This window comes from Egretta garzetta, unplaced genomic scaffold (genome assembly GCF_000687185.1).
Source record: "Egretta garzetta isolate BGI_Z169 unplaced genomic scaffold, ASM68718v1 scaffold81, whole genome shotgun sequence".
In the NCBI taxonomy this organism is placed as follows: Eukaryota; Metazoa; Chordata; class Aves; order Pelecaniformes; family Ardeidae; genus Egretta; species Egretta garzetta.
Window position 1 is genome coordinate 6991040 of NW_009258671.1, and position 22367 is coordinate 7013406.

Sequence of the window (22367 nt, forward strand, 5' to 3'; positions counted from 1 at the left end):
GGTGCACAATAGATTGTCGCAGAAGCTATTGCTCTCTACAATAAGGAAATACTTTTTTTGGCTGAACTAGCCATTCCCCCTCCAGCCTCGTAGCTGGTGGCCCTCCACACAGACTCAGTTTGACAGTGGCATTTAAATGGCTGCTAAAAATGTGGCCTTAGAACTTTTTTGGCTTTGGGGGCTGGTCATCTTCTGTTGCAAAGGTCACAGGCTGTGCCTGGGAGTGGGATTCCCTTGTGTCTTCAGAAATGTGAGAAGCCTTTTTGGCAGCCGATAAGGATGCTCATATGTCTTTGGGATTAAGTGACTTAAGTAGATTTTTGGTGCTAATGGAATTTTCTTCTGACTCTAATCTGCAGGAACTGTGGGATTTTGTCTTCCTCTGTAGCAAGAAGGAATTCTCCTATTCCTGTCTTCTTGCAGCTTGTTGTAGTTTGTTGGATTTGGTGTCCTGTATGACAGAGACTAGTAGGACCCCACTGCATGGAGTTGCCAGAGAGGTGCAAGATAAAAGTGTGTAAAATCTTGCATGGATTGAACAGTGGCTGTGCATCATCCATCATAATGCAAGAACAAAGGGAACACCGAATTACACTGCCTGGTGGCACTCTCTAAGTGGAGTCCTCTTTCATACAGTGTGTATTTAGATGAAGAACGCACTGCCGTGGGATGCTGTCCATACCAGCACGAGGGGAAGAAAACCCCGTGGAGGGCTGTTAAACACAAAGATGCTCAAAGAGTCCTGTGCCCTCTGTAGTAGCCTTGCGCAGGCATGCGTTACGGGCTCCTGTCAGAGACAGCTCACTGGGTCAGATAGGGGTTTGAGCTGACGCCAGCTTTCTGCAGTTCTTCTGTCTTAAGTTAGGGGGTGTGGGTAGGGGAGAGGATCTCTGGCTCCTGCTAAGACTACCTGGCCCGAGCAGGAGGTCTAGAAAATGAGCAAACCACAATGCATGGAACACATCTTTTATTCAATAAGCAAGCAAGCACAGAAGTATAACGTGTAGTGCTTAATATTCATACAGTACTAAAAATATAAAAATAGAAATAAAATTTCACTGAAAGCATTTTCACTCACAAATATACAAGGAAAAGTGCTGTCAAGCCACATCATGCTACACCGCTTGCCAGTTGCTGAACTGACAGTTAGTTTCCCAACAGAACTGAAACACTAAAAATCTGCTAGTCCTTCCTCATGGCTTTTGGTGAGCCTGAATATTTGACTAGCAAAAATGGGCCTCCTGCAGCTGAGAACCTAAAAAGCATAGATGTCATTACCTAACAGAACAACAAAATAATTCTGGAGAGTTTTATAGTGATGGTAGCCTGCTTCAGGCTGTTTGTGTACCTGTTGTAGAGAATAAAAAAAGAGACAGAAATAAACTTGAATCCTGATTATAATCCAGACCAGTCACGGCTAACAATTACTGAAACTGTATTCGGCATGAATATTTGTGCAATACTCCCACCTGGTGGCATATTTTTAAACTCTTTTCCTTGAGTGCTGCCGTCTCCTCTGCCTGCTTAACACTGGCACGTGTATTCAGCTTCCACTTGGGTCTGGTGGGGTCCAGTAGCACAAACCGTAAACAGCGCTGAGCACCCTTAACTTTTAGTGGAACTAAAGGATATCCAGCACCTTATCTTCTCTTACTCTATCTGGCGGGTGAAATTCACATCTACGCAGGAAAGTGATTTGGGTCAGAGACTCCCGATTCCTCAGGATAGACCCTGCACCAGATGCCTTGCTTTTAAGCCCCATTTTGAGGGACTGAATTAGAGTTGGGGGCTTAAGAAGCTTCCGTTTGCTGACCTTGGGCATGGAGCTGCACTTCATCTGGCAGGAAGGCAGCCGTGTGCTGTCCTCCATGAAAGCATGGGAGGGTTTGGGGCTTAGAGTGACAATCACAGCTGTATTTCATAAGGAGGCCTGTCTTGCAGAGTATGCCAGTGCACGGAACCTACTCAAATTATACAGATAAGGGTGTGCAGAACCTAATGCGAACCCCACTTTGATCAGTTACTATTTTGGAATGGGATTTATTTATATTTGATATACCTGCTATAAAAATAAATGTGACAATTAACCCCTGAGATCATTCTAGCATACAGTTTTGGCCTGTTACTTGTTTCCCTCTGAAATAATTTTTTATTTGGTTTACGGACGTTTATTTAGGTTCTAGTGAAAAGCTTTTATAAAACACATTAAATAATCAATGTGGGGCTGAAAAGGTGTACATTCTAGTTGCATATATGATGCATACCTTATACGTATATAATACATTCCGTAACAGCTGAATATTCTAGTATTGTCTAGGAAGTTCTTGCATGTGAACAAAGGATTAAAATACTAGAAGATAAACAGCTGTTTAGGATCAAAGATAATTGTATCTGATACGGTTTACTTAGATTGTTTTTCTTTCTTTAAATCTTGTTACACATAATAGCTACAGTAGTTTGTCCAGCAGGTAATAAATGAATGCATAAAGCACTTCTAGCTATATTTGGATATCGTATGCATGCATTTTTTATAAATAAAAATCAAATGTGAGGTCACATTTTCCCATCTTCTGTTTATAAACTAAATCAAATTTCTCATTCATTGAAACAGTGAAGATGTCTTTCCATAGCCCAACTCGTCCTGAAACACAGAGAAGGAACACAAGTCAGAGAGCAGACATAACAGGACACCAAATATCTACAGTCTAATTGTGCAGGGCACCAAGTATCGTCTGTGAGATGCTAATCAGTCTTAGCTTTCATTGAAAGCTAAACGAGACCTAAGGCTGTTCACTGTCTTACCCAATTCCCCTTGCAAAGCCTTAAAATTAAAAGTACTGTACACTTTGTCATCTGCACGAGGCGAGTACTATACTGGAAGAGTTCAGATTTTTGAGATTTTGCTCTAGCCTTAATCAGAAATGAATGCAGATTTTGGTTTGGGTATTCATTTAAAAGGGGATTTCTGGTTTCAGTGCAAACTGTGGCTGTTTAGTAATTCCAACAGCTAACAGCAATACATTTCAAAATTACTGTGCCTTCAGCATACGCTGGTTAGAGAACTATCCAAAAGGTACATGGAATGCGGCGCTATTAAACTGATTACTGAATCCTGATTATCAAGATGTAATATTATCATTACCGATTTATATTATTTTCTCTTTAAAGATAAGTTCAACAGATGAATTTACATTTCTGAATGTGGAAAGAATTATTTGTTAAATATGAGTGCCACAATTATATCTAGAGAAGAGAACAAGTGCCATGCACCCAGTTTGTGCCATTCAAATTTTAATTTTATACACGAGGAATAGGAAGCTTTTGGTGGATGCAAGATGGACACTGAACGCTTTTTCCTTGTATGGAGTATTCTTCTGCTCTACTGAACCCAGCTAGTAACGTAACCTGATGACGCTGCCGAACCCACCAGGCAAAGGCTGCGGCCCCCTTAACCACTGTTTCCCTGCAGTCCAAAACTTATTTAACTCAAAGTCAGCCAGGGTTACTTGTTGGTGAATAAGCCCCATGGAGTAATCAGACTGAGAGGCCCAATCCTCTTCTCTGTATTGGATATAAATAAAGACAAAATCCAGGGTTGTTCAAGTGCAATAAATGAAAGGAGAATTGGGACTATGCTACCAGAGACTCTTATCATAACCGCAAGATCAAAACTACATGCAGGGAGCTTAATTATGCACTTGATGCATAAGAAGAATATCCATTTAATTTAATTACCATTGCTTTTATGCAGCAACTCTGTAACTGAGTCCAAAGACAAAACTGTCTGGAACATCTACAAATGACATATTAACATGACGGTGTAGTATGTGCGGCAAGGGCCGTTTTATGAAATCAGGATTTTCCTACAACTCCTGAAGGTATGATAGTGTTCTGGTTTGTTTTCAGGAACCAACAAACAAAAGAACCTGAAACTGACTGAACATGCACCATTTCTTGTTTTCACCAAATTTTTCCTGTACCAAAAAAACCCATTAAGAAAACACTCACAGTCATAAACATCTGATACTGATTTCAATTTTTCTCTGGCAACTATCATTGCATAAAGTATAGCACAAAACATAAAAGACTGTATTTGCCTTTCAATAACGATAATAAAACATTTTCTTCCTCTGCTTGGGAAAGATAAGCCTTTTGTTTCTGAGTCTCCCTAACAACATGTATGGACAAATGACAAGTTTTATAAAGGACACACACAGTGGATTATTTGTAACATCTTTTTTTTTTTTTTTTTTTTTACCATATGAATTGATAGCTTGTCAAAAAGTCACCCACCTGGTTTATGATTTGAATCATGCAACTGTGTAAATTATGATGTGATAAGAGTCAAATGTAAGTAACATATCTAATCATTGTTCTGCTTTCACAGCAGCTCAGGGTTATCTTCAGAGTAAAGATCAATGTGCTAAAAGAAAAAAAAATGAAGAACTAAAATAAAGCAAAATAATAAAGTAAATGTAACTAATGACAAATTAAAAATATTTGAAACAAATTACAATAAGCTGTCATGTTATTGCCACCATTCTTTGTCACAGAAACAAACAGAGAAGGAACAAAGCACTGTTAATGAAGCTGCATTCTGAAGTAACAAAATATTGTAAAAGCCAGAGACAGCAAACAGAAGAAATTCAAAATAAGGGTATTTTTAATAAAAAGCACACAGTGAACAAAGGACAAAATATTACATTAACTGCTGTAGCTCCCTGCCTGCTCTATTACAAAATGGCAGCTTCTTTTCAAAATATTTGTAGGCGGTACGAATAAGAGGCTCTGACCCTTGACTGGGGGTTTGCAGGCTCCGCTACAGAACGACAAACACTAACACCACGTACAGAATGGTGCATGCGGCAAAAGCGGGCATCGCCCTGCTGATCTGGATGGACGTGCAGTGGCCGGCAGAGACAAGGGGCTGACCTTTCTGCCTGTGGAAGGTCTCACCAGCAGCTCTGTTCTCTTTTTCTCTTGTATTACGACCTCAGCTTTCCTTCACAACTGCCTTTCTGGCTTTCACTGGACAAGGAGAGGCGGGTTTGGGCTGTGCGCAGCATGTGGAGTACTGCTGCCCCACAGATCTCCAGATCGTGGAGGTCAGGAGCAAACCTAAGGGTTTTGTGTTACTTCTTGCAAGTCAACGGAAGACAAAGCAGCTCTGTTGTTTGTAAAATCTTGTGCTGACACAGAACACTTTAATCAAGGCCCTCAGGACGTCTTGCCAGACTCATTGTTTTGTGATCTTGTCTTCATAGCAGAGAAGTGGGTTGGTGATCAGTTAGGCAAGGTGCCGTAAAATCCTACTGCAAATGAGAGGGTCTGTTGTTTTCACACAGGATACAAGTTGTATTACATGCTGAATTTTCAGTTTGAAGTAGTAACAGAAGGGTAGGATGAGAGTTGAAAGCAAGCTAACTAAAAGCAGGAAAACACACCATTCAGAGGAGACTCTGCCAGAAACTACAGGGAATATATTAGGTCTTTTGCTGAAACGACAAACTCCTTTATTGTCCCTGGAATTTTACCTCAAGCCAGCAAACTTGAGATACTTATTTCAAAAAGTCATCATTTACCATAACATAAGCGAACCGGGGCAAAAAGAGGTGCCATAGCACAGTTATGACAGAGAACTGCCCTTATGAATCTGGTTTCCAGGTCCTCCTGTAATAACTGGAGCATGTAGCCCCACATAATGTACCAAGAGCCTTTCAGTACCAGGTGTGCAAAGTCGCAGATAAAAGCAAGGAGGTGTGAGCAATGGCTTTTTTCCAAGTATGACACTCTGAAATGTTTGTCCCAACATACAAACAGGGTAAGTTATCCTGGGTCAGTTACTCTGACGATAAGTCTGAGCTGAGTCATGGAAAATTGGCATAAGGCACTGCCAAGAAAGACGTAAAGGTAGTATAGAATACCAGTGAACCCGCTTTCATGGGAAAGCAAACTCGCTCTCAAACAAACCTGACCGAGTGTTGGTAAGATTACAGTTTGACTGATTAAAGGTGAATGCAAAGATACAATAGACTTTTGTAAGGTGTGTGATTTTAGTGTTTTTAATAGAAGTATATAATGTCAACAAAAGGCATGATAAGTGAATAAACAACTGGCTAACTTAAAATTAGTAGTCAAGAAGGACTGATGATGTTTGGTATTTTTATGAGAGATTTGAAAATAATTATAAAAATTACAGCTGATAAAATCTGCAGATAACAACAAGGTTGGCTGAGACAAGTAGTACAGAAAGGGTTCCTACGCAGAAACCTAAGTATTCAGGTCATGCTCCCTGAGTAAGGGACAAGAACCTGCAAATTAGTTCCTCTGAAAAGACTTTGTGGTCATGATAAACAACATAAGCTTCATGTATGATGCTGCAGCAAAACATGCTAATGTGGCCATGGATGGACAAACAAGGGAGACAGGGAAAGAAAGTTCCAGTTAAAACTGGATTAAATCAGTAGATACATTTGTGACGGCTGACATAGGAATTCTCCATCTTGATCTTATACCCTCATTTTTAAAAAGAACTGTTAAGTGCTGTAAAGCAGCCTACAGAAAATAATTTGAGGGAGACTTACTGAGGTCACTCTTATGCTTATCGGAAGGAAGACTGAGAAAGGACTTGATTTCTTGACGTTATCAAAGGACAGATGTATCAGCAGTTTAAAGGGCACTTCAGGTTCCTAGAGAAAGACCTCACCAGAATAAACATCTAGAAGCTAAACGCATTTTAAACAGCTGACTTAGACAATGAAACGAAAAAGCTCATAAAGAAAACTACAGCTCCCTGTCATTTGATGCCTTCAAATTAGAATTATCTGCTATTCTAGAAAATCTGATACACTTAAACACAAGGGCTTAGGCCAGGACAAACTGTATGACATTGCGTGGGCTTTGACATGCCAAAGGTCAGAAGGAGCGGTGCCGTCTTCTCAGCATGAACAGCTCAATCCGTTGAAGTAAGCCAAAGACTAACAGAGTGGTTTGCATGGTGTTGAATACACACTGTTGATCTTGGATACTTCCATCCTTTTTAGTCACTTCTACCTGACTTTATTTCAAAACAAACCAACCCCTAAATTGCACCAACAGTCAAGTTTCCTCCCATCATTTACGTAGTAATATTTTGCCAACATCTTAACACATCCTGGCAGTTACTAAGTTGTCAGTTGCTTCTTGCAACTTCCACAGTAAGAGTTTTACTGTGGGTTTTAAACATACCCCTGCCAACGGGAAGTGCTTCTGCATTACAGCACTGATCAATGAGTTGATGGCAGTGTTCCACCATGGATTCCAACTGTGCTTTGTCGTAAGAAACTCCTAAGAACCTCACCAGTTGCTCAACCATTGTTGCTAGGTCCTGTAAGAGAGTATTTAAAAATAGTTTATTTTACAATATTTTAAACGATCTTTTTAAAATGAGTTTAAGTGTTTCAAAATGAGTTCTATCCTGATGAGTGTGAAAAACACAAATACAGAAGTAGAAACCTCACTGTCTTAAAATTTTGCCGCCTTCCAAGTTGCTGAAAATAAACACATTCCAAGTAATTAGAATAGACAGGTCAGTAGAGAACAAGGTCATGTAAGCTCACCTCTTCAAATACTAGAACGGGGCACTGCAAACTAAGCGTGATGCTTCCCTCTTCAGACACCACCACACCCTTAACTGATCACTCTGGAAGATGAGTGTATTTTGGAGGAATTAAAAGTTACTTTGATTTTGATCTTGATAAAATAAGTAATTACAAATGTTAGAACAACCCTTCCTTCATTGTTAGCTTCTGGGTCTGCATTCATGTAGAGGGAAAGGATCTAGTGAGGTAGCCTCTGATAATAAGCAGTCATTTGTTTATATACCCAGAAATCCAGGGTTCCTCAGTATGAGTAAGACTTCTGGAGTTGCAAGGAAGGAGAAAACAGCAATGTTTATCAGGAAGCAGAAGGATACTGTGAGACCAGCTTTCGGCAGCATCTGTCAGTGAGCACAGCTAGCAATACATCATTATTCAAAACCATGGGTTTGAAATCATTTCTACTAAACTTTTTTTTAATTATTCTGATTGTGTTACATCTCCTTTTAGCATCCCAGTCCATGAGAAGGCTCAGAAAAGCTGAAATTATGATTTACTCAGATTTATTGAGTTCTACCCTGATTTTGCCTTTTTGTAGGTTAAGAGAAAGGAGCTAGGTTTTTCCTATGTTTGCATTAATTTTCCAGTCAAAGAAACATTTTGAAGTATTTTCATTACTTCTCAAAAATATATTACTGCAGTAGGAAATGGAAACCAATGTTCTATGTAGTATTTCCACTAAATTTCTGGTTAAAAATAAGGTGGATTTATTAGCCAGCATACTGTTAGGACCCAATAATTATGTTCACCTTACACTACACAATCATCCCTAATTGTTTTCAACATTGTTTCACAGAAGACAGTTAAGAACAATCAAATAATCAGAATAAATGCCAAATATATAGGACAAAACCCTGATGATAACACTTCTTTTTCTCATTGATACAGCACACACAGCAAGACATTTCTCTTAAATGAATGCCCAGAGCTGAGTGTAGCAAGCACTGAACAGTTACACATCTCTACCTGTGAATAGTTTAGTGCCTATGGATGCAGGCAGATTCCCGGGTAAATTACTAGGTTTATAAAAAAGTGCTGAAAGTCCATAGAAGCTATTGAATGCCAGTGCTTTAAAAATTGTATCAGACATTAGGGAGCCCAAATATGTACAGAAGCAGCAATTTTTCTACTTTATGTATTTTAAGCACTACAATGCTAAATGTAATTAAAATACCTTTTTGCTACATCTAACCTACCTTATGCATATCTTCATACTTGAGAAAAAGTACATTGGCATCCATGTGATGTTCCCAAAATTCTTGCACATGTTCAAACCACGAACCATATCCTACTACAAAGACATTGTGATTGGCATGAGGAAAATGAACACTTTTGTTATTAAGCCCTTTTCAAAAAGGAAAAAAAAAGGAGAATAATAAAATAACTGGAGTGGTTCAGGAGAACAGTGTCTGGTTTAGACCATTGCCATGCACAGCAAGGAACTTAATTAAAGAAGTTTTTCTATCGGAATATTCAAAAGAATTAGCTTACCATAAAGATAAATTGTTCAACTGAAAATGCCACTGTGTTTCATGATGGACCTCTTGGAGCTCAGTATTAATAATGGCTGACTATTGAATGGAAATTGAGTCAAAATAAAAATTATGCAGATAGCTTTGCAGAAGGCAAATTTCCAGTGGCTACAACTTGTATGAATTCCTGCAATTAATGTATTACACTGCAGTTTCCCTCACTTAGAAGTTAGATATAGCATTCGTGGAAAGTTCCAGACAGCATCTTCTATTACACACCAAGAATTACTAACAACCATTGTCCTTTCTTAACTAAACAAGTATTGAGGAAACAGGCCTATAAAAATGTTTCATGGTTGTGCCCAAAAATGTAGGATGTACTGACAGAATATTCTATTTATCGTTACATCTTTTGCCCCTCCCTAAAATCTAAGACCTATTCTATCCTATTGTTATCTTCTGAACACTTCCATACAACTTCTGTAGATATGCCAGAACACAGTTTCAGTTATCCTGTTATCAGTTATCTCAATTATGCAATAAATCCCGACTACAGCCAGATGCCCATGAGGTGTTGAGTGCTCCCGAAAGCTTAGATTGATGTGATGGGGTACTTCCTGTATGTCACAAGTCGTGAGCAGAGTTGCAGCGTGCAGGGTTGCCAATGATTAAAAGCTCACGCCTCCCACCTCCTGCATGCCACCAGCAGCTTGTCTTCAGTTCCCTGTACCTGCTGCATGGGGTTTAGGACTTGAAGAGAAGCAGAGGTGCTACGCTGGGAGGGCCTGTGCTCCCAACACTGCTGAGACAGTGGTTACAGGAATCTTAACCCTGCCCCAAAAACTTTCCTCCTTTGTTTTTCACTTCTCTGATAAAGTCCACATTTGCTCTGATGTCAGTCAATTTATGTGTGTCTAGGTTCAGACACTGGTATTTATTATCTAGATAATGTTTTTTTGCTGCCAATATTACCAGAAAGACAACCCAAAGAGAAATGCATTCTGCGTATTTCTTTGTTATCAGTAATAAGCTTGCCCAAAGTACTTCAGATCATCAAGGCAGGGTTAAGCAAATACCGTGAACAATTTTTCACATTTTTTCACTTTTTCTTTTGTCAATTTTATCTTTTCAGCAAAGCAGCTCTGGAAAAATATGAAACTTCTTAGTTTTGTGTTTTGAAGCCACCTTTTCCCTTTGAAAAAGAATTGTTTAATTTTGGTAACTGGAACATTTTCAATGGACAAAGAGGTCAATTCCATAGGAAAGTTATTTTAATCAGCTGACTCATTTTCAATTTTTATAATGGTATTGGGAAAATTCCACTTTTGTTATTCCTATTCCATACACCCCTAAAGAAATTAATGCATGAAACTAACACATCAGCCAAGATTATGTTAGCAGAGTTTACCTATGCTATGTAAGAAACTCACTTAAGCTTTAGAGGATAATGCCAAAAAATTAGCACATTCAAGACTAATCCCTATTCAATGATATAGCTAACATGCACTGAATTTGTTTCAAGATGGTCAGGTATAAGGAGGGGTAAGAAGAGTGGGATTGTGTCATTTGGGCTCAGAGCTTCCCCCTCTAGCAGTACTTTGACTTCTTCTGAAGGTTTTTTTGCTACTGCATTGCTTCCGTGAGATGCAAACATTTAGCTAAATGCTAAATTTGCTGTATTACAAAACAACTCCATTTGCACAATTATGGACACAGAACATGCTGTGATGTTTTATTGACTCTGGGAGGTTGTGATAAATCAGCTAGCTGCTACAAGATGAAGATATAAATAACTCTTGGGATACTTATATGAAAAAGAATACAGAACCTTCCTCCTATCTTAGAAGACCTTCAAACGCGTCTTTCATATGTCTCCAGCCTAGAAGTTTTGGATCATGGGCTACAGACAAACATCCCATTCTCGGGGAATTGCTAAAGAAAAAGCTGAAGGTGGGCTGGAACAGAAGGAGAGCATTTACCCTCCCTGCACAAATTTGCCGGAGAAAGTAGCAAAGGTTTTTAAGGCCTGTTAAATAACTTCCACTGGTAGGCTTTTCCTTTTTTCTCCCCTTTAGAATTACACAGTTCCTTTAGCATTATACAGTTCCTTTAGCATCACCTCCTCCAAATTCCAAGTTGAAGGGAAGTTTGCTGCACTGGATCTAGAGGAGTTCCTGCTCTCAGAGCACAAGGTACATGGTGAATTCTTAGTGTCACATTAAGCTATCAGAGAGAAGATTTTGTAGAGAAATAGAAGGCAGTAAAAAAATTTTCTATTCCTAGCTAGAAAGTGTGGCAATCCACTGGCAAAAAGCCCAGTGGCAGCCAGGTATGTGAGAACACAGGGCTTGTCCTCCCTGTGAGTTTACTGAGCTAGTGCAGTGGAGCTGCTTAAGGCAGTGCAGCCTGAGTGGGAACGCAGTGGGTGCGTGTCTCATGAAAAAGCCCTCGCTCAAAGGATTTACTGGCTGAGCAGCTGATGAGTTGTGGTAAAGCAGGTTATTGTATTCTCATTATAGAGGTGTATTTTTCAGACAGTAGCAGCCTGCAGCTGCCTTCTTACAGGGGCTCACTTCAACACACTGAGGTACTCCAGATCAATCTCATGCCACCTAGAGGGGCTTGGGTGTTAACTGGTATCTTGCAAGGGACAAACTTGAGGTTTTGGATGAAATAAAAATATTAAAGGAATTGCCACCAAAAATCCCCTTGAGAAACAGGAAGACTCCCGAGAACTAGCTAACAATGAGGTACAACTGAAATCAAATGATGGTCGGAGTATTCACCATTTTTCACAAGATACCCAGTACCTTGCAAACTGAATTTCAGAAAAGTAGACCAGAGTTTTGCCTGAGCTAAGTGGAACACTGCTGAGCCCAAGGGGTCAAATATTGTAACGCAATTATTTACAAGGCATGGCCATAGTTTGCATGGATAAATATAAGTCCACGCAGCACTATCTGTAGCAACCTCCTTGCTGTATATGCAAAACAAATGCACCTTTATCCAGTTCACTTCTGTACTTGCAGAAGGAATGCAGAGATGAAAATAAATGTGTAACAGCGTGTGCAGAGAGAACAGCTCCTTACACTTGTCATTCATAAACCTTCTGCAGAACTCCTGAAACGTTCCTCTGTAGCTCATGGTCCTTAGGGAGCGGTGAAACTGGTAATAAGACACCACCAGGTCTTTGGGGTTGCGAGCCATGTATATTACCTATGATGTGGGGGAGAAAAAAGTCACCTTACTGAAAACTTTTTCCCCACCCTGTTTCCCAAAGCACTTAAACAACTGCTGCCAATGTAGTTAAACAAACATTATTTCATTTAATTTTTACCTTTGAATTGCCATTATGGAGGTCTGAAGGCAAAAACCGATATGGTAGGTGGCTTTTTATGAGGCGAGGAGATGTCAGTTCCTAAAATGAAGCAGACAAACATTTCTTATTGTGCATTAGCTTTTTGGCACATCCTGAGCTGTCCTGAACTGTCTACTTGAAGCCCTTTACTACACTGAGTCACATTCACAAATTCACTTCTTAAATTAATAGGGGCCTAGGTCTAGATATTAGGTCAGGGAGTTACATCTGGTTTTTAAATATCAAAAGGCTGGATAACGTGTTGGGGGGTTTTGTTGGGGGTTCTTTCCACTTTTGTTTTCAAACTACTCCCATTTGTAGGACCTTCTCAGGAAGAGAGTCTAATAGTTGAAGATTCTTAGTATCAAACTAACTCTGTTTCCAGTGATGCTTCCACTAAAATTCCTTGAAAAACATTAGAAGCTCTGAGAACCCTACCCCTAACTTCTTCACTTCAAAATTTTACTCTTGCAATTTATTTTATCCTCAGAATTAGGCCCAGACAATCCATAGGTTTATCTGAGTGTGTGAACATCTTTCAAACATTTTATTTTTCTGCAACTTGAGACAAAATTGTCTTATGACACAAATTATCCTGCAGCAGTTAAAAAACTGCATAAATCCATATTGGATCAAGTTGTTAGAACGTAGTATAGGTAACGATGTATAATCTCAAACTAAACCTCTTACTACTGCCACCGCTAATTTGAATCAAGGTAGCAGTGAGGTCCCATTGAACTAGGCATCACACAGATGAAAAAGAAAAGCAACCTCTGACCCCTAAATGCTCTCAGCCTGGATGAGAGCTGCAGTTGTCATTGACCAGAAGCAGCTTAAATCCATCCGTGCCAGCCTTAGCTAGCTCAATTCCACAAGCACTGTGGCTGTTACAGGATGCAGCCCCGAATTTTGCCTAATATTCCAAGAAGTAGTTACAGCAATGACAAGATCACACTTACATGCCATGCCACTAGTCTCTGAGTGGTTCTTAATAATGTGGAAGTTATTTCAAGCAGAATATTCCAACCTTCTCAGACTACACCTACAGAGTCTGTAGATCCACAGATCCTGGGTCTCTAAGGATTTAGATGTGTAAATTCAGAGCAGTGCATCTACAGATCCATAGATCTCTGTATTTGTAGTTCCTCTTTTGCAAATTCAGGGAAGGGATCAAAGCAAATTTGCCTCATTTGGGCAGCTTCTGTTTACATAAGCAAGGGAGGCCTGGAACTTTTATTCAGAAAACCCACTGCCGAGATATTTAGGACATGGAGAAACATCTAAAGCATTAAATAGCGTATAATAAAGCTTAATAAAAGCAATTTTAAAATAACCTAATAATACTCTGAATCATTCCAACAAACTGAGCAAGTCCAGTGATGAAAAGGACAAAGACACAGGATGAAATGAAGTTATAAATATGGAACTGAGGAAAAAGATATCCAAATGCTGAAAGACTTTCTCTGCGATAAATTGTACCTTGATGATGTCCAGACCAGGCTGAGGGTACTCTAGGACTGGAAGTTGTTCATCTATATTCATTAGTCCAATCTCATCTGGATCGGCTCCCTGACTCACTAGATACACCACTTCCTGCAGCAAGCCTGTGCCTGCATAAACCAAACAATGAAAGAGAACAGATTGTATTACACTTCTTATCTAAACAGAAGCATATGAAAGGAGACCTAGACTTAGAAACAATGATAACTTTTGCCCTTACAGTCTGCTGTGAACTAAGTCTGTAACTACTGTTTTAATGGAGTATGTCTCCTCCTTTAGTTTTATTTTAAACACATGAAGACCTCCTTTCACGTAAAAGACCTCAGATTTTTCTTCAGTAATAACTGAAATACATTTCTGTCTCCCAGTTGTTTTACCTGTGAATTGGAAAGCATTTTAAAAAAGTTTTCCACTGTGAATGTTACCTAGGCAAATACTACTATTTCCATTTTAAAAATTAAAAAAAATGACGCAGAGAGAGATCATCCAAGTTCACAAAATGCATTAGCAGCCGTACTGGGAGACTGCCAGTGTCCTCTATTCTAAATTGTAGGCAATTCTACTGTTATGCAATGATTTGAGAGTCTATTTATACCTCCACATTATGGACTGGATAAACCACTGAACACATCAATGCACAGTGAATTAGTCATATGCTTTAGAGGCCCCAATTACATCTCTCTCTCCAGTGCGACAACATTTACAAAACAACCATTAGATATTATAACCTTTATGACTGCACTCTGGAAAATTAATAGGTATTCCAAACAGAAGTTTGAACAGGGAAACAATTTCAAATGACTTTACCTTTAGGCAGGTAGGAAACCCTCAAAACAGGCAAACAAAGGTTCTGAGATATCTGACAGAGGCTGATGAAGAGAAAGGCACGAGCTTTTGGTGAGATGGAGGAACAGAATGAGGAGAGATCAAAGTGAATTGGCAGGGAAGGGACCCCACAGTTTAGATGACAAGTCACATGGGCATGGCACATCCGGGATACTGTGATAGACTGAACAAATATTTAAGAGTTGTGAGCAGCAAGGAAAATGAGACAGGGATTTATTCTCTCTCGTGCTGCCTAAAGGAACAAGTAATTGTTCCAGAACTCTTTACAAGGCCCAAGCCCACCTCAACATCCCAAGTCTTTGGCAAGATGAGCTGCAAACTCTGAGATCATGCCTTTTATTCCCGTTTTAACTTGAAAATAACTTGTAAGATGAAAGTAACTTGTAACAGTCACCAGTTTATTCATGTTAACTAGCATGACTGTACACACTAATAGACAGTTTTGTACAAATTCTGTAAGTTGTTCCAACACTATGAAGATCAGTGTATCATTCTTCAGAGTTTTCTTTTAATCCGAGCTAGGAAGAATTAAAAAAAGCTGATGTACTTTAGAGGATGGTTAGAGTGAACACAGTCTGGATAGAGGTGTCCAAGAATTGCTCTGGGGACTATGTACTTTAAAACTCCTCTGTTTCCTGACTGGTTGGTGGGTAAATTAAAATGGCTTGGAAAAAAAGAAACTTTTACATTTTCATTACCCACAGAGACAGCTGTCACAGACTTAATACACACTTGCCCTTAAGGCTGTTCACTCTGCATTTCTAAGTCCAAGCATGTATTTTATACATTAAAATTAACATACATACGGTACTTCAGTATCAGTCTTTGTGACTCTGAATGAGCACAACCCTTGTTTCTCATTAAATATTTATTCTGACAGGAGACACCCTGGTTCTCCATAATTTATTTCTGTATTTCCAATTCTGCCTGCAAAGAAAAATGCTATTACAGCAACCTTGTTCCATGAAAGGAAAAGGAATAGCTGCATGGGGATAAACACCACCACCAGGACTTTCTGATTTTTCGTTACTCAGCTGCTCACTAGGCAAAAAGAAGCCATCTCCATTGTGCCTCGGAATACAGGAAGGCCACAGAGTTGAGGCAGAACTATGCTGAAACTTCAGGAGAGCAGCATGTTCCCTACCAGCTCTCTACAAAGTCCACCAGGTAAGTAGGAGGTGAAGGGCCAGGGAGCAGAGCCCCCATGGCCTTACCTAGTTCTGCTCAGGCCCGCAGCCATGCGCTAGCCTTGGCTCGATTGCTAGCAGATCCACGGAGCACTGCAGAGACAGGAAACGACATATTAATGTAGGAGGCATGGGGAAGAAGGGTTCTGTTTCAGAAGGAAGTGGGCCTTTGGAAGCTCAGGAGTCTTCATCTAAATGTGCTTCCATCAAAACCAGTGATTCACTGAAAGAGTAATGCTGGGCACATGGCAGGTATGCGAGGCAGAAAATTAAAAATCTCCATCAAGTACAGGTTCTTTAAAACTGCTTTAAATCTGTGAACCTCTGTGCTAATTAATTGCATACACATATGCAAATTACTGTAGTTATGTATGTAGTGCTGCCCGTATTCCAGCATCCTATTCCAATTCACACAGCAAACAGTATTTCTGCAGTATCTCTTCTACAAAGGGGAGGATTGTGAGCTGACAGTTTAGACATCTGGCTTCTGGCCATCCACCTGGTTAGAATTTCTCCTCCCTACACCTGCAGTAGGACCACTGATCCTGAATTCTCCCACCCATGACCTCTGTACTAGTTTCCAGTTTTGTCACCCACTATATTAGCCTGATTTTCTTCCACATTAGCGCTCAAGTTACTCTGCTTAGGATTTTCAGGGTCTTAATGCAAATGAAAACTAGAGATTTAACTTTTGAGGGAACTGTGATTTTTTAACTAGTCACCTGTAATCAGTTATCATTTATACCACACATTCCCAAGAGCCCCAGATAAAAAATTATCATTAACCTGATCTCCTGTTTTAAAAAAAATCTAAACAACCACATGCTTATTTGTTTAAAAAGAGAAAAAATAGCTAAAAACCTTTATATATGTAATTAGATATATATAACCTCCTCACGTATCTATTAGGATTAAAACCAACTCAAATTACATACATGAAGAGATTTGAACGTTCTTCTGGCTTAGAAATGATGGCTTAACCTAGCAACAGACAAATGGCATCCCAAATCCCAGACCTAGCTGCTAAGGCAAGATTTTCTAGCCCCTGGGAACACCGCTGGCTGGAAAGCCAAACAAACTGGGGCACTGTACCTGTGCATGTGATGAGAGGCCCAGGTCCAGAATGGGGCTAGCAGAATTTATTAAATTTGCCACTGTGGGAGGTGAATGGAAGTCTTCTGCTGTAGCCCCTGATTCCCTATCTGCATATAAAGCATATACAAATTGGCCATTTGAAGCAATTAACCTGAGCTGATGTCTGTAGAGATGTGCAAGAACCACCATTTTATGGGTGAAAGCTAAAGTAAATTCCCAAAACTGAGATTTTCAAAGGAGATTATGGGAATAACCTCTGATAATCCCAGTCTATCACAAAAGTTGGCCCGATCTAAATGCCAAAGAAACTTTCTTAGTAAAAGGGACAATGATGATACTTGTTGGAGAGAAGAAAAAGATGAAGGAAGCTAAAAAAAAAAAAAAGGTGCAGAACTTAACCTTTATACTCCCTAGATTTCTGGCCTGGCTGCCAATGATGATTTATTGTCACTTGAGGGGTACTCACTTTTTAAGTGAAATTAAAGGATTAGGTCACTAAGTGGAAAAGCTAGCGTGCATGCATATGAAGCCAAGGTTTTTCTTGGAGACAATCAGTGGATCTTGTGTATCTCCAGTATTTTCCATCATTTTCTCCTTGTGTTGCTGAATGCATGCACATGTAAGCGCATGCCTCACTTGGGATGGTACAGAAAGAGTAAACAGTCACTGACAAAAAAGATTAATCTGTCAGCCTTTGGGCATGAGGCACCAGATACCACATTCTTAAGTATCCAGCAATTCTACCCTTCCTTCTTCCAGCTGTGGCAGATCCACGTTTCATCCTGGAGGAATACTGCTGGCTCAGCTACCTCCGAGGTCATATTGCCAAAACAGATGTGGAATTCATTTATGCTTATCCAATTCCAACTAAAGAGGAGCCAGTCAGCACCTGAGAAACTCCAGTGCACCGTACCTGGGAAATGTTCTTCCCTGACAAGCTCTTCTGTTATGTCAATACAACGCCTCAGGAGAAAACAGTGTGTTCCAGTTTATCACACAGTACCTAGAAAAAGATGGGATGGGAAACAGCATTGACAGGCTACTGCCAGAATTTGCAAGGTTTTAGGGGAGCTTTTTAAATTATCTGTGATCCTGCATTTCTACTCCGCATTAGAGCGTGGACAAAAGCAGCCCAAGTGACACCAGTTTGAAAGCGTGCTAGTTGGGCTGCACTGTCCTTTTCTGTGAATGCACAGAAATCAGAACTCATGAAGAAACTTATCACTCCTACAGCAGCCCGTATTATGAAAGGAAACCCTTCATTTGTACCCTTTCTCATGGCCAATGCCTCAGCAGCAATAGCAAATTCAGTTCATGGCCATACTGCCTCTGCTTATCAGTAAGTGTAACTGCTGTGGCAGCAACCAGACAGCATAGCAAGATAGCCAAAACTTCGAACCACCACAGCTTCTTCATTCTGCCTATGCATTAGGTGCCTTTTGACATCAAATTTAGTCTCTGTTGGAAGGAGAAATACTTTTTACTGCAGTTGTTCTCTGGCTCCTCTCACTACTTTCTGGCCACTGGCACATTCCCATACAGCCACTGAACCTCACAGATTTGTTCAAACTGAAGTGGCAGACATAAACCCATAAAATTTCCTGTGAAATTTTGCTCCCCTAAATGGTTTCTAATGAGGTTTATTTCAACCTTCTCCCCTCACTATCAGCTAACATGGGAAAAACCTGCAGCTCAAGGATGGTCTCTGGTATACTCTTACTCACCCCTTGTTTGGAAACCACATGAAATAATAAAAAGAGATACTAATGTTAGTATTAACAGTCTTCTAGCATTCCCAATTAGTTGCAGTTTGATCTACCAATGCTTCATCAAGTTTCAGCTAATACAACGCAATGGACCCATTATGACTCATAATTTTTTTATAGCATCGGTAGATGTAAGTGCTCATTAAAAATGAGGGCTGCTAACGCTGTCAGATTGGCCTAGCAAGTGCTGCAAAGCGATTCTCCACATAGTTCGTCTAATTGCTTGCACGCTTATTCCCCTTTCACCAGCTTGAGTCTATATCTGTAGGTAAGTATGACAGATTCATCTTCATCCTACAATAGTGAAGAGAAAATTAGATTTTTCCATTAGAAGGACACAACTTCCAAACCATAAAAATATGTCCTTTTGAGGTTTGATGTTCTAGTTCTCCTACATCTTGGAATTCCAACTGGCTTACAAATAGGGATTTTCATTATCAGTTAGGATTTTAATAATAACAACAATGTATACACCTTGAAAACATACTTTCCAATTCTTCTGTTCCTAGATGAGACTCAGGATTCAGAATGAAGGTTGAAATTGTGGCATTATATTGCCAATATTTTTGACTGACCAATTGTACATTTATTAGAGGGTCCAATTTTCAAAAAGTACTGAATACTCATCCTCTGAGATTAATGCCCCTTTTACGTGGCCTAGATGCCCGTAAGTTCAATAGTGACCAGCCAAGGGCGTCTGTGGAACATGAAAAAAACAATCCAGATCTTCTGAAACTGCTGGCGACAGCTTAAATAAGATGGGATTTAAAACAAGTGTTAACTACATGATTTCCAGTAACATTCAGTAAACAGGGTCTTGGCTTTTTAGACTTATTAATCAGTTTATTTTTCTCTTGCAGTTAGTGGCTTTTAAAACAGAGGCTAAATTCTGCTTGTCTTTCACTAGACTTACATCAGAGAGCACAGAAATGGGCCCATTAGGTCTGACCTGTGTTTCAAATGTGCTTCACCAGAGGCTATAAGCAGCAAACTATGAAAAGCATATTCTGTTGAGGACTAAAATGGACTTTCTATTTGGTAAAAAAGCTGTTACTTAAGTGTTTACACACATGTATTATCCATAGAATTATTGCTACTATGTGCAATATAGTATCCTAAAGCACTGCTTTAATACACGGGTTACAAAACAGTGTTATTTTCAGCTAACGCATTAGTACTATTTTTAAAAAATGGCCTGAGTCCTAATTCTCCTTTATATTAGCACACTAACAACTCAGCTGAGGACAGGATGAGAAGCGCAGAGTCGACCACAGGGCACCTCAGACCCGGGACCAGCTGCTGAGGCACCTCCACTTCCACACAGTGAGGCAGGCAGCATGGCACGCTCCACTCCTAACACCAGCAGAAGCAGCTCCAAGACAAAGGCCTACTGACGCCTTTGCGCACACTGGAGCAACGCTCATAAATAAAACACACCGGGGCCTGTTCTCTGGGAGGGCGTGGGACAGCCGCACCTACATCCACAGAGATCAATGTCCCAAGCTTCATCCATAGCTTCCCGGGAACAGCCCCTGGCTCCAGCTACCTCCCACGCCGTGCTGGGGAGCACGATGCCGGGGGGAGAGCAAAACTGTCAGGCAACTGCTAGCAAGGAAATAGCCTGGACAACAGCCTCTCGGGGCCCCTTCATGGTTATGCTTGCTGCTGTAGCCACGGTGAAGGAAGTAACTGGAGTCTACATTGCCTACTTTAGACTTTATAAAATAAAATTAATAATAGCTCAAGAGTCGCATACTCCCTATCCGTGGCACCTACCCTGTGGCTACCTCAATTGGTCCCAGCAGGCAGGGGTCCAGAAGGCAAAGGCCTCTTGTTGAGGACAGCTGGGGCAGAAAGTGTTTCCTTTCTATCCCTCTTAATAAAACCACAACATCCTCACATGTGCTGCAGCAAGGGACTGGGTAAATAGTATACTAACAGCCCTAAGGACTGAGTCAGGTTCACATATTGCTTAAAGTCTAGAGATTAAAAACAACAACAAAACACTGGTTTGTCTTTATTTGCCTTCCAACTGATGAATCATGATTTGTGTCTTCATGCTTGTCTCCACATCTGTAATTTCATCATATCTAGGCGTCCCAGATTTTGTTACAGGTCCTTCACTGACAGCTGGTATCGGGTGGTAGCTGGTGTTTCTTGGTATCAGATATTCAAAGGGAAAAGTGTTTTACTCTTCTCTTTAAAGCTTTAGCTGGGCTGGTAAAATATGTCCATGCCTATGGATGCTCACCATGTCTGCACCAGATATCACCAATGGAGCAGTTTGTGTGAAGTTACTCCAATTCACTTAAAATTAAATCAGCTAAATTAGCTCAAGAAGTTCCTGGTTTTCGCATCAACTCACCTAGCAAATTTTGCCTGGGACAAACTAGAATGCATTCACACAAAATACTCTGTGGGTGGTTCTTTAAAACTGTCATGGTTTAACCCCAACCAGCAACTAAGCCCCACGCAGCCGCTCGCTCACTCCCCCTCCATGAGATGGGGGAGAGAATCAGAAGATTAAAAGTGAGAATACTCGTGGGTTGGGATAAAGACAGTTTAATAAGTAAAGCAAAAGCCTTGCATGCAAGCAAAGCAAACCAAGGAATTCATTCACTACTGCCCATCGGCAGGCAGGTGTTCAGCCATCTCCAGGAAAGCAGGGCTCCATCACACGTAACAGGAAAATTGTTAGGCAAAACCTGCCTACACATTAATGTGCATTTGCATATATTAGGTAGTTAAATTGCAAGAAGGCAGCACACCAATAGTATAAAGCAAAACCATTGCAGATAAAAGTTATACATGCAAAAAAAAAAAAAAAAGCAGCACATTTTTGTTTCTGAATTTCAAGAAACATTGCTTAACTACGCATGAAACTCTGCAGCCTGTTTAGTCAGCTACTGGTTGTCTAGGTCAGCAAGTAAAGCATTTTGCCTCAAACAGAATCCCCCTCAAATTATAGCTGCCCTAAGCAAAACTATTCTTTGCAAGGTACCTGCACCCCCACTCGTATTTCGCTCATGGTCATTCCCTCTGTCTGCTGAATTGCACTTTTAGGCAAACTACAGCCATTTCTATTGCTGCTCCTTGGAATTAGAAATGGAAATAGGTCTAACTGGGAGAATAAAAGGGGATCAGCCTATCTGTATCACCATGTGTTTTCTCAGTCCTGGCTTCGCTTGGGATAGAGTAAATTTTCTTCCTAGTAGCTGGCCTAGTGCTGTGCTTTAGATTTAGTATGAGAAGAATGATGATAACTCACTGATGCTTTAGCTGTTGCTAAGCAGAGCTTACACGAGGCAAGGACTTTTCAGCTTCCCATTCTCTGCCAGGTGCACAAGAAGCTGGGATGAGGCACAGCCAGGACAGCTGACCCCAACTGGCCAAAGGGCTGTTCCAGACCACATGATGTCATGCTCAGTATATAAACTGGGGGGAGTTGGCCAGGGGGCAGCAATTGCTGCTTGGGGACAGGCTGGGCATGGGTCAGCGGGTGGTAA

The 22367-nt window shown here is 40.3% G+C and overlaps 1 protein-coding gene across 1 annotated transcript; it reads right to left on the reverse strand.

The window, feature by feature from the left end:
- Positions 1–2555: 2555 nt before the first annotated feature.
- On the reverse strand, positions 2556–20374 carry SULT4A1 (sulfotransferase family 4A member 1). The gene is made up of 8 exons (XM_035888511.1): positions 20341–20374; positions 13947–14077; positions 12447–12527; positions 12199–12325; positions 8834–8928; positions 7228–7366; positions 4294–4423; positions 2556–2641 (listed from the first exon to the last, which is right to left on the reverse strand). Exons 1-7 carry the CDS (start codon positions 20372–20374, stop codon positions 4416–4418), a joined length of 615 nt encoding a protein of 204 aa, XP_035744404.1. The 3' UTR covers positions 2556–2641; positions 4294–4415.
- Between the last annotated feature and the right edge of the window lie 1993 nt (positions 20375–22367).

What these genes read in the sequence shown, in the direction of transcription:
- SULT4A1 (XM_035888511.1), bottom strand. Translation starts at nt 20,374, where the DNA reads ATGGATGAAGCTTGGGACATTGATCTCTGTGGAT. An exon ending in GGACATTGATCTCTGTGGAT is followed by an intron (nt 14,078 to 20,340) that starts GTAGGTGCGGCT and finishes TGGTTTATGCAG; the next exon opens with GCACAGGCTTGCTGCAGGAA. An exon ending in TCCATAATGGCAATTCAAAG is followed by an intron (nt 12,326 to 12,446) that starts GTAAAAATTAAA and finishes CCCACATCATAG; the next exon opens with GTAATATACATGGCTCGCAA.